This window comes from Ascaphus truei, chromosome 10 (assembly GCF_040206685.1).
Source record: "Ascaphus truei isolate aAscTru1 chromosome 10, aAscTru1.hap1, whole genome shotgun sequence".
NCBI lineage: Eukaryota > Metazoa > Chordata > Amphibia > Anura > Ascaphidae > Ascaphus > Ascaphus truei.
In genome coordinates, this window is record NC_134492.1 from 27,474,192 (window position 1) to 27,489,482 (window position 15,291).

The 15,291-nt window shown below is 40.9% G+C and overlaps 1 protein-coding gene across 7 annotated transcripts in view; it reads left to right on the top strand.

The window, feature by feature from the left end:
* Positions 1-14,310, top strand: part of ELAVL4 (ELAV like RNA binding protein 4) — a 50,030-nt gene extending 35,720 nt beyond the window's left edge. For 4 of the 7 annotated variants that reach the window (XM_075616300.1, XM_075616303.1, XM_075616301.1 and 1 more), the window contains 6 exons: positions 1,950-2,036; positions 5,910-6,013; positions 6,971-7,124; positions 8,180-8,405; positions 11,578-11,616; positions 13,338-14,310. In XM_075616300.1, the coding sequence (XP_075472415.1) occupies positions 1,950-2,036; positions 5,910-6,013; positions 6,971-7,124; positions 8,180-8,405; positions 11,578-11,616; positions 13,338-13,665 (938 nt within the window). In that variant the 3' untranslated portion in view covers positions 13,666-14,310. The remainder of the gene's footprint in view (positions 1-1,949; positions 2,037-5,909; positions 6,014-6,970; positions 7,125-8,179; positions 8,406-11,577; positions 11,617-13,337) is intronic. The other 3 variants (XM_075616304.1, XM_075616306.1, XM_075616307.1) reach the window with 3 other exon arrangements.
* Positions 14,311-15,291: the final 981 nt, after the last annotated feature.

A 15,291-nucleotide genomic window follows, 5' to 3' on the forward strand; every position in this document is an offset into this window, starting at 1 on the left:
TTAGTCATGTTCATGTATAGGGATAGAGCCAGTGGCACTTGTGCATGTATATTATGTATATTAAATGACAAAATGTTGTAACCACCACTGGGATGGAGCTGAAAGTAGCACATTGGTAGCTCCAGTACCATGATAACATTCAGCCATCTTTATTCATCCCATGCATTTTTCACAATGCAGAATCTGTTTAATAACTACCAGTACAGCAACAAATACCAATTGAAACAGAGTACAGTACGTGCTGAGGTAGATGAGGTCTCATTCATGTACTTTGTCTAACTGGCAGCTCACCTGAAACGCAGCTCTAGTTCCAAATGATGTAGTGATTAGTGATGGGTCATAAAGTGGTATTTAACCCCTTTGCTGCCAGAGGGGCCAGCAATTCCCATTTTACACCTCCTAAAATATGTCGCGTTCAATATTTCTACAGTATGGTAAATAAAATGCTGAGTCACAATGAAATATGCAATCATTAGAATTGATGGAAAGGAAAGGTCATTTTTACAGAAAAGTACAGGTTATATGGAACCATAGAAAGAGTTGTAGGGAGCGGATATATGGGGCAATAGGAGGAGTTATAGGGAGCGATTATATGGGGCAATAGGAGGAGTTATAGGGATCGATTATATGGGACAATAGGAGGAGTTATAGGGAGTGATTATATGGGGCAATAGGAAGAGTTATAGGGAGCGGGTATATGGAGGAATAGGAGGAGTTATAGAGAGCGGTTATATGGGGCAATAGGAAGAGTTATAGGGAGCGGGTATATGGAGGAATAGGAGGAGTTATAGGGAGCGATTATATGGAGCAATAAGAGGAGTTATAGGGAGCGGTTATATGGAGCAATAGGAGGAGTTATAGGGAGCGGTTATATGGAGGAATAGGAAGAGTTATAAGGAGTGGTTATATTGAGCAACAGAATAGTTAACTAGAAGTGAAATAATACACATCTTTTTTTATAGGATGCATAAAGTTCTCCATCACTTACCATTATTTTTCTTTTTTTCTCTGAGGTGGCAAAACAATCTGTGTTAAATTTAAGAAACTCAATTAGGCAGCTACAAGCAGAGAAAACAATACTTAATGTCTAGCAGTATCAAGAGCTGCTTTCTAACTAATGACTGATCATAACAACATTGTAATCCCTGCAACGTTCTTTCTTTAATTATATATGAACCCCTAATGAATGCAGTCTGTGTTGAACAGTAAATGTCATTCTTTTTATTGTGCTTTATTCAGTTAGACTTTGGAGATTCAGTTTTGTACTTCAAAGTTGTAGTAGCTGAACTGTTCCTGGAGAAATGTAGATTGATTGTGTTAATACCTTTTACGGGAGAAAAATGTGAGTTCTTTATAGATGAGATTATTGTGTATAGAGCTTTTCAAACCTCACAGGTCTCTTCTTCAAATGTACAGAGCTTTCCAAACCTCACAGGTCTTTTCTTCATGTGTACAGACATTTCCAAACCTCATACGTCTCTTCTTCACATGTACAGAGCTTTCCAAACCTCACAGGTCTCTTCTTCATGTGTATAGAGCTTTCTCAGCCTCACAGGTCTCTTCTTCATGTGTACAGGGCTTTCTCAACCTCACAGGTCTCTTCTTCACATGTACAGGGCTTTCCAAACATCACAGGTTGCATCTTAACGTGTATAGAGAGCTATATACACCTGGCAGGTGTCTTGTTCGTGGGTACTGTAGCAGTAGGGGGGGGGAGCGGGGGAGGGAGCATATCTGTAAATATAAATACAACTTTAAACATCAAACAAATGTTAAACATTTTAAATATGTAGTTTCACTGCCAACTGCTCACACTATATATATATATATTTGCTAGTGGGATTGCACTCTTTACTGACCAAATTTCATATTGTACATGTGTGATATATAATTTATATACAGAGTGATAACTTGTATTGGGCCCTATTCACTAAGGATTTTTGCCATAGGCACACAATTCGAGGAAAACTTCAAGGATTTAGCCACTGGCACAAAATGGAAACCCCTTACTGAAGAGGGCCCTATCTTTGGGAAAGGTTAGTAGTGTTTGTTACTGCTTTTTGGTATAAATTAGGACTGTATTAGTGAGCACTGGTTTGCAGGTTCCCTGGCACTTAAGTGGTTAGAGGACCATTATGTGCTTGGGGAGGGGGAATACTGTTATCCTCTGAAAATGAGCATGGTGCATTGTATAATGGGAATAAGTATCTGTAGACACTTCAAACCTCTAATATTATCAACTTATATGAATATGATCATAGCCTCCAGATAATTTGGATAATTTCCACCAATCCTGTTGTTTTTTAATCTCCCATTTTCAGTACGAAAAACACTTATGTAAATCCCAGAAAATTTTGAGAGAGAAGCAAAAACAGAACGTTTCAGTCTGCCCCAAGTATACAGAGTACGGCCATGCCTCTACCCCGTAGTAGTATTAGTAACTAACGGAATGTTTAGAGGGGGTTACAGGGCATTAGGGGAGGCAGTGCGGAGTCTCCGGGTACAACTTTTGAGAAGAGCTCCAATAATACATTTGGGGTCTCTGTCTAGAGAAGTTAGAAATCACGCTTAGTATTGCTTTCTATTGCAGAATAGTCATTTTTAGGGAGGTCATAAACCATTAACTGCTTTAACCCTCTGGTTCTAGAATGCAGTGCACTGGGATACATATGTTGCAGGAAATACAGTATAATATTCCCCTATATTATTTTTATGTTGTTGGCTAAAGACCTGAAACTCATATTGCTAAATAGTTTCAGAGAACAAAACATTGTTACAGAGTAGATCTCCTGCAACATCTGCCTGAATTGTTTGGGGTTTTGGTTGCAGGACGTCCCACTGTTTGATGAATAAATGTGTTTAACATGATTTCTACATTGCAATGAAGTAAAGTAAAGCTATTAAGGAAAAACTAAGACTACTGTTGTAAACACTGTACCCAAGCAAAGATAACCAAATCTCTCTCCCCTATTTATTATTGTGCAAATCCGTTAACGCAGGGGTGGCCAACTCCAGTCCTCAAGGGGCACCAACAGATCAGGTCTTAAGGCTATCCCTACTTCAGCACAGGTGGCACAACGACTGAGCCACCTGTGCTGAAGCAGGGATAACCTTAAAACCTGACCAGTTGGTGGCTCTTGCGGACTGGAGTTGGCCACCCCTGCGTTAGCGTATCAATTAAATTGAGTTTCGTACATTGCTAACACGTCATTACTCACCCCCCACTATATTGAATAGAGTCCCCTCCCTGCCTCACAACTTCTCTGGCTTCTATTCAATATGTGGTAAAGCCACCTTCCCCTTGTCAGTGAAGAGCTTTCCTCTATTTAGGTAACATCTTCACATCATATTGAATAGATGCCTTTGTCTGAGGTCAGCAGGGACGAATGAGGATGTATTGTTATAAGGGTACATTATAATATTTAGTGGAGCGTGTGCTATGTTTGCTACAGTATATTTGCTTTTATCAATGTGATGAGTACAACTTAAAAAGTTGCCTTTTATCTGTGACATTTTATTACCACTGTTATCAGCGTACAGCAAAATATATGTAACCAGCAGAATTCTTATAGCTGTGGTCTCCGTGTTGGAGCATAGTTATTTTTACCTTTTCATCCCTGTGGATTGCATTATTTTAACCTTAGAATTACACTGCTGACTCCTCTCTATGCACATCTGCTTCTGCCTCCCTCTGCATGACATACTCTGTGCATTATTCATGCAGAGCAGCTAACATTTGTGTAGTAGACATTCTGTAATGGCTCCTTTGCAGGATAAAGACACTCAAAAGCTTATACTGTAGGAATGCAAATGAACATTATGGGGCATATGTATGCTGACATTCCGAGCAAAACAAACTGCACCAGAGGTATCAAAGGACAACTCCTATTGATTTGGTTTCTTGTACTTAGATACATACAGTATGGTGCAAATATTTTGCCCCATAAATGCATCCCTTTTGCCTTGATACTTGTGCCCCAGTGTGTAACCTTCAGCATCCTGTCCATTCACAGGGTCCCCAGAAGAGCAGCTGATTTACAATATTTAACATCTGCATCTTGGTAGAGAAAATATAAACCATACTGTAAATGTCTGAGTTCAATGTCCAAAATGAGAGAGGCGTTGGGATTTGGCGCAAAAACTACATCTTTATGGCTTGTGAGACTCCACTGATGTCTACGAGATTGCTTATGCTAGAGGTTATTCATTGAGTGAGTTTTAGTCCGGATGAGGACGGTTTGGTGTGACGGATAGAACCAAGGATCAGTAAACTTTTGCTTTGGCATTTTGGTTCAGCAATCTGGCCTGATTACATAATAAAGGTGCAATCCTACATAGCCAGCACAAACAACAACAAAAAAGATTGTTATGCTCTAGTTGTTTTCTAAAACAAATCTAACCGTGCTAAAAGCAAAAAAAAATAAAGACTGATTTTGTTTATTATTTACGGATTGCATTTCTTACAAGCTTTATATTGTGGAGTTTTTGTTGTCAATCAAGTGTTTTTTTTACCCTTGGCTCACCCTATCTTTATCATAAAGCCACTATAGATAAGGGGGCGAGAGGAGGGGGTACGACAGGGGTTTTGCTTGTGAAAACGTTTGTTGAACACAGTTAAATCAGACAAAAAAGGAGCAGCCAGCGGAAATCAAACCCCTCCCATGTCTCGGCTCACCATGTTTACAGACTCTCAGGGTTGGGAATCTCCAGTCCTCAAGGGCCACTAACAGGTCAGGTTTTCAGGACATCCCTGGCTCAATCACTGGTTTACTGTTTAACCGATTGATCCACCTGTGCAGAAGCAGGGATATCCTGAAAACCTCACCTGTCGGTGGTCCTTGAGGACTGGAGTTGACCACCCCTGGACTTATTTATATAGGTGTCAGATATTAGTCAAAAAGACCAGGTGTGACCCTTTAAAAATATCACTGCCGTCAGCATACTTTGGTCCTAGGAGGGAGTGACCCCTTTGACAGGTCACTTCCATTCGTTTATCGTTCTTAGGAAGGTTTGCCCCCGGAAGCTGGTTACATTCTATAAAAACTCTGGTGTTTAACAAGGTTAAGAACCCAATACATTTGTACAGCTGTAGTGTTGCACTGTAGGAGGTATCTCAGCCCAGAAGAGCTTACAGTCAAAGCAGGGAGACAGGGACTGGACATGATATACCATTGAATGTGTAGGAAGGATAAAAGCAGGGAGTTGCATTAAGGGTAAGCAGTGACATCAATTGGGCTCCCTTCCACATAACTGATACACTAAACACCAAATTTGTAAAATAAATAAATAAATAAAAACAACGGGGGTTGTCTGATAAATCTAATGCTGTTTTTGCATTGATTAAGACTTTGATAAATTACCCCCTAATCCAGCTTTATCCACCTTAAACTATAATGCTGTGTTATACACCGCAGAGACTCGTGTTCTCGCAGTGAAAATGGGCGCAGGACATGTCTTATGAGTTCTGTAACATATAATGGTGACAATTAGCTGGAGTCCAGTTTTGGACAATCGATATCACAAAGCAGCTACAGCGAGTATCTGTGTGTCAGGGAAAGCGTAGGAAGACTGAACCTTCAAAAAAGCAGAGAATCACCATGATAAAGAAGTATCATTGGACATTGTGTGTGGTACTGTAGTTTCCTTCTATTTCATTTTAGGGTAAAAAGCCCTGTGTGAAACAAAAGGTAAAAAAATGACTTCCTCTTTGGAATATTGTTATTAAATATAAACACAGTATATCCCTGCCTGTCCAACCCATAATATAAAAAGAATCCTGAACACTGTGAGATGCGCCCAGTTACCCTCCGAGCAGCCACGCACCTTGTTCAATCTGGTAGATCAAAGAAATGTGAACCTACTGAAAAGATGACCGGTTCCTCAATTTGTCCATTTTTATTCCCCACCAGGGCAGAGCCTAGGCTACGGATTCGTTAACTACATTGATCCAAAGGATGCAGAGAAAGCCATCAACACTTTAAATGGACTCAGACTACAGACCAAAACCATCAAGGTGAGGGAATGAATGTTGATGTGTGATCTCTGCAGATACAGTACTGTAGATCAGCTTGTGGGTTGTCTCTCATTGCAGCCCAGTGACTTCTCAGCTATGCAAGCTGCTGCACAGTGCACACACCAGCAGCTTGTATTCTTCAAACGAACTGTGCTTTCCCCCCCCCCCTCCCCCTATTTTTTTGCCATAAAAAGATTTGTAGTGATTGCTCTTAACAAGCATCGTGTTCGGTTACAATGAGCAGTGAATTGCAAGACACACATTCAGCCAATGACAGACATGCAAGTGTGGCTTTCCTACACTCAGACTGCAGAGGCTGACAGTCCCATCTTCTGCGATGCGGCAACAGCTCATTTGTTTGTGGCTGGTAATCTGTGCGTGTTGTAGGTTAGGGGCTGTCCTGTGCCTCACGTTCTCAACACAAACCCGCAGAAAAAAACTAATCTCTCATAGTCCTTGGGAAACTTGGATGTGTACCTGTTAGGGCCTACATACAACAGCCATCTCACAGGGCCACTGGAGGTCTATGCTGGTAAAGCAGCAGTTGCACTTGGCAAGGCATTTTGTTAGTGCACTCAACTGTGAAACATCCATCATTGTCATAGATTCAGAACCTTTCCAAATGAAGGCACAAAAGTCTCCGTTTAGGTTAATGCGATTTCTGTAGGGGGCCGGTAGTTTGAAAGGGTTCCAAAAATCTATTTTGATCAGATTGCATTTTTTAATAAATAATTATTCCAAAAATGTTCTCTGCCTGTACAGAATCCCAGCTTGCTTATACTGCATACTGTACTGTACTGTCCAGACTGACCCAGCTTGGGTTATTCCCTAAATATATGTCACGTCCCCCCTAAATTTGAGACCAGCTTGCAACCTTCTGTAACATGTTTCACATGTCTGGGCTCCTCTTACTACAAAATGGGTTGTTTCAAGCATCTGCCCCTCCCCCTTTTTTAGGTTTCTTACGCCCGTCCCAGCTCCGCATCGATCCGAGATGCTAACTTGTATGTTAGTGGCCTTCCAAAAACTATGACACAGAAGGAGCTGGAACAGTTATTCTCACAGTACGGACGCATTATCACCTCAAGAATTTTAGTGGATCAAGTTACAGGTAAGAACCAATTTTTTGTTACGGATACATACAGTGACATCTTACAGGTGCAGATCCTTAAATATATGGAACATGCAAAAAGCTTGGACAGCGGCCATATTGAAGGAACAGGATCTCCTTTCATATGGTGATGTTATTGGTGTCAATAACAAGAAGATAAGCATGAACCATGCATTCTTCCATAGCTGTCAATTGGAAAGGTCCACACCCTGAAGAGCTTCCAATCTAAAAGCAGAATACCAGTTCATGTTACTAAACTGGTGTAACCATTTCAAAAGACCCTACCAATCTACATTAAAGGTTGAGTCCTTCCTAGAAGCACAGGGTGTGACTAGGTAATATAGTAGGTATGTGAATCTGGTGCTCAGACAAACATCCAACTGGTACTGAGGGCTTCAAACATGATAAAATAGTAAGGAACCTCCTTATAAATCCTTCAATTAATGTCCATACAATGGTGCATGGAGAATAGTGCTTACTGTATCCTGTCGACATAACACATGAAGCCAAGGCTGGCACAAACTATAATCTCTCCCAATAAGCACACTTCCTGATACAGTAATAGGGTAAAGGAAGGACTCACTCATTTAGAAGTCTTGGATCCAGTCCTTGGAGGTTCTCTGATGTGCAATCCGCTGTAAATGGCAGCTAGTGACTAGGTTATAGTTTGCTAATTGATTTAACTCTTTCGCTGCCATTTTTTTCTCAATGAGTCTATACATTTGTAAGCTGAAACTTGGGAGAGTTTCTCTTTCTTTAACTCTTCCCTTCGGTGTGATGTCACTTGACCCCCCCCCACAGGCACATTGCTCCCGTCTCCTATATTTGCTTGTTCCTCTGACACAGAAGATGCATAACTGTGATGTTATAGCAGAGGTCAAATAAGGCAAGGGTGGAGGATACAACTGACAAATATTCAGGGGGAAAAACATACTTATTTTCAAAGATGCCATAAAAGTGAGGATGATTTACACAGTTTAACTGCTGAGGTGTGTGCAGAATACTTGTTGTGAGCTATACAGGTTGCCCCCTTAAGATGCCCCTTCTCTTCCCAGGTGTATCTCGGGGAGTTGGGTTCATCCGTTTTGACAAGAGGATAGAGGCAGAAGAAGCCATAAAGGGGCTGAATGGACAGAAGCCGAGCGGAGCCACCGAACCAATTACTGTGAAATTCGCCAACAACCCCAGCCAGAAAACCAGCCAGGCGCTGCTCTCCCAACTCTATCAGTCTCCCAACAGGCGCTACCCAGGCCCCCTTCACCACCAGGCGCAACGTTTCAGGTAAATATCAGCATGTGGCAGGAGCCAAGCACAACACTTCATTGACAAAAGGTTACACACTCTATTAGTAAACGAGGCACCTCCAGCGGTCGGATAATAATCATCTCAGCATAAAGTAAGCTGATTGGTTACGACTTGTTGTCATGGATACACTGAACATGCCTCCCCTCATCTATCAAAACAGCTCTTGGGATGTTCCATTGATCCGGATTTTCGCGGGGGAGTTACGTCCAAACACTGACTGATTTTGCCTTCTTTTTTTTCCGACTATGGCCATTTGTTATAATAAGTTAACCCCTTTCCTGCCAGAGGAGCGAGTAACACATTGCTTTTCGGGTTCTGTTGATTAATGGCTAATGGAACATCCCCTCTAAAGAGAGATAATGGGCTGTCTCCTGGAAAGGAAAGGGCCTGCATGTGGCCTCCTCAGGACCATGAATCGTGGGCATGGGGCAATCTCTTCACATGTGAGGGGGGCTTACACTCGCCCTATTCATTTAAAGATTGGGGCATTCTCCAAAAGGGGTAGGCAACTCCAGTCCTCAAGGGCCACCAACAGACCAGGTTTTAGGGATATCCCCGCTTTACCACAAGTCCAGCACAGGTGACGCAGTCAAAGACTTAACCACTGATTGAGCAACCTGTGCTGAAGCAGGGATATCCTGAAAACCTCTCCTGTTGATGGCCCTTGAGGACTGGAATTGCCACCCCTGCTATAGCTGTAACTGATGTTTATGTCGATGTCTGTTTCATTGTGTTATTTTCTTGTATGTGCTACTGTATAAATCTCTGTGTCATCCCAGGTAACGTATTTCTAAATTATACGAGGGCAGAAAAATATGTAAATAATAACCAGACAGTAATTCATACCATTTCCTAATGGAGTGCAATGCAGTGCAAGATTAGTCTGATATTCAAAAGAAGAAAACAAGACTACGGCAATTTTTTAATTATTGAAAGACTGTAATTTCTGCAGCTGCTGGCATGCAACTCAGTACCAAATGTATAGATTGGGGTGCCCTGCAGCACTTAAAGAGTTAACTGCCTTGATGCCGAAGGGACCAGCGTCTCATTGCAATGTGTTGCAGGCACCTCGGTCAATGGAAGTGGTGGAATAAACTAGGCTGGCTCCTTCTCTCCGTGTCAGGGAAATCGATTTCTCACTCAACTGCTCAATGGCCTCTTTTTTTTTTCCAAGGCTGAGAACTAATCTTCTTGCCAAGTTTCATGGGGTATTGATCACTGTTCCTCCGATATTCTCTGGTGGCGCTTGAGAAAGCCGACGGGCTGAGCTGGAAAGCTGAAATCCTTCACTTGCCATCATTTTTGTAATGTCTGTGCGTGCAGAAGATGTTTGGGGGGGGCGGAGGGGAGGGAAGAGATTAATTATTGTTTGCCTTTCATTTTAAATGCAGTTATTTGTTCTGCAATTTAAAGCGGTGCAAGGCTTGTACCAACCGTCCAGCCTCCTCAATCTTCAGCTTGACAAAAAGTTCCCCCAAATCACTGATAACCACTAACCCCTAATGCAGGAGTGGCCAACCCCAGTCATCAAGGGCCACCAAAGAGTCAGGTCAATGACTAAGCCACTGATTGAGTCATCTGTGCTGAAGCAGGGATATCTTTAAAATCTGACCTGTTGGTGGCCCTTGAGGCCTGCCGTTGTCACCCCTGCGCTAATGTGTGTCCCCAACATCCTCTCTGTCGGCCAAACACCAACAGAAGAATCTCTAGTGGGGAGAGACGCGCCTGTTAGACAAGTGCTAGTAGCTGTATTGACCCGGTGGAAATGTGGGTTTATTGCAGATGTGTGCTACCTTTGAATGGACTGACACAGTTATTTTACTGCAGTATTTATATATTAGATACTTGGTTATAAGGTCTTGAAAGCTCATAAAATACATATATGTGAGGACTGAGGAGCTATATTGTAGATCCATTAAATGGTATCACAATTTACAACAACTCTGGCTGATTTCTACTGTGGGTCAAAGCATTGCACAAAATTCCCTTCCCACCAACACAAAGAAACCTTAAAATGAATGGCAGATAAGAGGCACGTCGCCTGCCCATATTCCAAATCTATGCACACTGCGCCTACTCTCTGTCCTATTTTCTCTAAGTAGCTGAACGTGTCTAAATGTACCACCGACTAACTATGCCAGGGCCACTGATTGAGCCACCTATGCTGAAGCAGGGATACCCTGAACACCGGACCTGTTGGTGGCCCTTGGGGACTAGAATTGCCCACCCCTGAACTATGCCATTCACCATGCTTACTTTTTAGCACTTCTCCCCCCCTTCCCCTCCCCCCAATGAGCAATTCCCCTTTTATAGAATGTGGACCCAGAACTGGACATTGTAATTGCCACTTAAATTAAATATTTCCATGACATACAGAGCAGGAAAAGGAAAGAGCTCCAACCAGCTAAATATTCTACTGCTAATTGCGAAGAAAGCCTCTTTTTGTTCCTCTCTCTACCTTTTCTCTCCACTTACTATAGTTTTAACCCTTTGTTGGATGGTTGGGTATATTACTGTGTAGTATTGCTCACCCCTCCACTGCCCCTGCTCTGTACTGCATTTCGGGCCCCTCTGGCAGATAAGGGGGGGGGGGTTTAAAAAATGCAGCATATTAATTGCCCCGGAGGCTTTGTAGCACTAAAGATGGACACAAAATCTCATAAAGGAAAATGTTGAATATTTGACAAAACACAGGAGTTTGAAAATAACCGCGGCTAAGGGTTTACAAATGAAAAAAATAAATGCATATATTCAATGAAAAATGCGATAAATTGAAAATAAAGTGCTGACTGCCGCCATGACATTTTTTTAAAAAATAGCCTTGCAAAATGTGACAATTTCACTTGAATTTTTGACTCTGAAAGTTCTTTCGACATATTCGCATCATTTCAAAGTTTTCACAAATTTTAAGAGGAAAAAAAAGGTGGGAGGGTAGGGGGTAGGAAACGATTTTTTGACACATTCGCCTTCCTCTATTCAGAGCATGAAATGCTGCTTGATTGACTCCTACACGCTGACGCTCTCGCAGCCTAATCAAGTGGTAGAACATTTTGCCTTTCTGTTGAAGAGGCGCGTCATTATTAACGGCTCCATTGAGCGCTCTTACCATCTGTGAGACATTAACCCAAAGACACTCCTTCTCTTTCAGGCTGGACAATTTGCTTAATATGGCCTATGGCGTTAAGAGGTAATTAGAATTTCACAGATTGCCAGATGTCCACGTTGGCACAGATTGGTGCTGCAAATTTATTTATTTATTTATTTTTTGGTTCGTTTTATTAATTATTTATTTTCAAGTCACTAACTTTCTCTTTTTGTTTTTAATTGCGCCGAAAAAAAACCCGCCCCTCCCCCTCCACCCCCCACAGCATGTGAGATTCTGTTATTTTGAGTTCGGACGCAAACACATTGTGCATTTTGTCACCTTTTTTTTTATTTTGTTTTTGTTTTTATTCACAGGTGGACTCCTGCCGGTGTTACGGTGCAACAGCTACATTGGTTTACATCAAGGATGGGCAACTACAGTCCTCAAGGGCCAGCAACAGGTCAGGTTTTCAGGATATCCCCGCTTCGAAGATTGAGCCACCTGTGCTTCAACCAGTCGAAGACTCAGCCACTGATTGAGCCACCTGTGCTGAAGCAGGGATATCCTTAAAACCTGACCTGTTGGTGGCTCTTGTGGACTGGAGTTGGCCACCCCTTCCATAGTCAGTAGTAAGGTTTAATGCAGCATATTCCTGGAGTTCTGCTTCATTAAACTGAAATATTTACTCCTCGCAGAAACATCTTTCTTGGTAGAAGCAGACCTTTAAACCTCTCTGTCCCTCCTGGCAAGGTGCTGAAAATAAGCTTCCCATTGGATTTTTCAATCCTTTGTTTTGATTAAATCATTAACAGTGTAGCTGCGTGCACCTTAAATGGCCAGGGGCTGTCTTTTATTTGCAGGTTTAATAACTGTTACAATTATATCGTGATTTATTTATTTATTTTGGTTCCTTGCAAAGTCGTTGAAGTTTCTCACATAAGACTGCATTGCATAGAGTAAGTCCATGACTTGTGCATCATACATGTGTCACTGTCATATGGAGCAGAGATTAAAGCATATAAATAAAAAGGGTATTTTCTACGCCCCCCCCTCCCCCACCCCGATAGAAACCGTTTCAGTTGTCTTAACCCTTTAGTTGCCAGCTGGATACATTTATTCCTTCTTAATGAGTCCATGATTTCCAAAAGCAATCGGAAATTTAGCAAAAATGTGTAATTTTCCAGCTCCAACGAGGCTGTAACAACCAAGGACAACCTCTCCCCAAACAAACACACAACTACGGGTCTTAATGTTTAAGACTCCGCTTTTATTACTCTCAAGGAGGATCTGAAAATATGCATAATTCAAACCTTCTTTATCATTTAAATATAAGTATGCAGAATACAGTTCATTTCATGCAGTTAAGTGTGAAATATGAGAGGAATGCCATTGGTAAACTGAACACCAAGTTGAAGACCTAAATGTGGTCAGTGTGAGCTTCTAATACCTTAGTAAAAGCCACTTGAAAATGTACTGTCAATTTTGGGTATTAAATTATATCTGCAGTTTAATCACTGTTGAGATACTCTGTTTACAGTATATCACAGGCTGCCCTTTGGTAATGATGTCACATTATTACAATTTATAGCATACCAGACAATTGGGTAGCCTGTATTATGTTTGAAATGCTTGACCAGACTTGGGATACTGTTTGAGACGTGTGACTCTTGAGTTATCTTTGTGTTTTTCGTTTTCTTCTTTGGAATAAAAGTTCCCATCACCAGAACCGTTCAATGCATCATTTATTTTCCTTTCCCCCACTTTCTCCCCATCTCGTGCTGTTGTCACACTGCTGATATCCTCTGCTCTCTGTCTTCTCTCAGGTTCTCTCCAATCACAATCGATGGAATGACGAGCCTGGTAGGAATGAACATACCCGGCCACACGGGTACCGGCTGGTGCATCTTCGTTTACAACCTCTCACCCGACTCAGACGAGAGTGTCCTGTGGCAGCTCTTCGGGCCGTTTGGTGCCGTCAACAACGTGAAGGTCATCCGCGACTTCAACACCAACAAGTGCAAGGGATTTGGCTTTGTCACTATGACCAATTATGACGAAGCTGCCATGGCTATCGCCAGCCTTAACGGATACCGCCTGGGAGACCGAGTTTTGCAAGTTTCCTTTAAAACCAACAAAACCCACAAGTCTTGAATTTCTTGCCTACCAACGTCAACCTGACAAATCTATTCACGAACAAAACGAAGACGAAAAACAAAACAAACAAAAAAATACTCAATGGCTTATAACCAACCATGGACTTTATAAGCCGGCGTTGCCTAAGTATTACCATTGGATATCCTGGGATAAACCGGAAAGGATTTTATAATGCTTAGAAACAAAATAACGAAAACAAAAAAACTTTGATGCATTGAATGTTCTTTCATAGCTGTCGTCGTTGAATATAATATACATAGATAACAATGAGCAGGGCTTTTTTAACCCAGCCGGCTAGTTTTACTGCCTTCTTTGAAGGTGGCTCTTTTTAAGATGACCATGAGTTCATTTGAAAAAAGTAAAAAAATAAAAAAATGAATTAAAAAAAAAAACAAACTTGAAAAAATAAACAAGCAAACAATTTTTACAAATGTAACACGATAAAGAAAAGAAAAAAGAAAAATACGTTTTTCTTTTCTTTTTCAGCTTTCTTTTCTGTTCACAAAATGAGTCCTTTCAGATTGGTGACACCCTCCCCCCCTCCTTTCGCTGTCACCCCTTCAGTGCCGGAAAGCACATTCTCTGCAAAAAAAAAAAAAAAAAACCTCCAGCACTGAAAGGGTCATATGAAAAAAGGAACAATATGTTGGTGCAAAAAGGGAACAAAAGTGATTACTTTTGCACCCAATTGTATTGTTTGGTGATGAAAGGAGCAGTCTGAGCTGTTCCAGGAGGGGATCACAGGAGTCAGAATACCTGATGACGCAAAACAATTTAAATAAACGAACAATGTTGCCAAAGAGTTGGTCTCTTTGCTGAAAATGGGTTTCCAGAAAAATCTATTTTTATAAAATATAAAGAATTTTTACAAGAGAATCTGGATTTGAGAAAAAAAAATAAAATAATATTTTGACTGGCTAATTTAGGGAGAAATTGACAACTTTGTCATTCATACTGCACTGGTAACTTTTTAGAGAACAAGACATGTTTTAAATTGGATTAGTAGAATGTTTTTTGAAAGATGGGTTACAAACAGTTGATCTTCGTACCTTTTCATAGCATGTTACAAAAAAAAAAAAAATAATATTGAGTAAGGGAGTGTTCACAGTTCCCCAAACCACAGTCAAAACCCAAAAGCAAGGAGGTGCATTGCAAGACAATTTCTTTCTTTAAGTCATCAGTACGGGATATCAGCAGAACAAAAGAAAAACTAATTTTTTGGGGGGGTCAAAAACGTCCTTAGTTTGAGCAGTAGGTGCTACAGAGTTCTTTACATATCTTAGTATCATAGTTAAATGTAATGTGTTTTGAAAGAATAAACATTTGCTTTAAATCTGTTAAGAATTTTCGAATTCACTATACAGCCCTTTCCAATATAACTGGGCTGCGTTGGCACATTTTAAAACACTGTTTTTATGTTGCTTGCAACACTTATTTATTTAATTGCTGATGTAATGCATTTGGCCAATATCAAATATAACAGGTTTGGCTAGTCTATTTATTTGTTTACTTAAACTATGGGAAGAAGCATATTATTGTGTCATTTCTTGTGTGTGTACGTGTATATATAATATAAATATATATATATAAAGTTATTTTTTTTCTTTCTGTTAATTTATTATT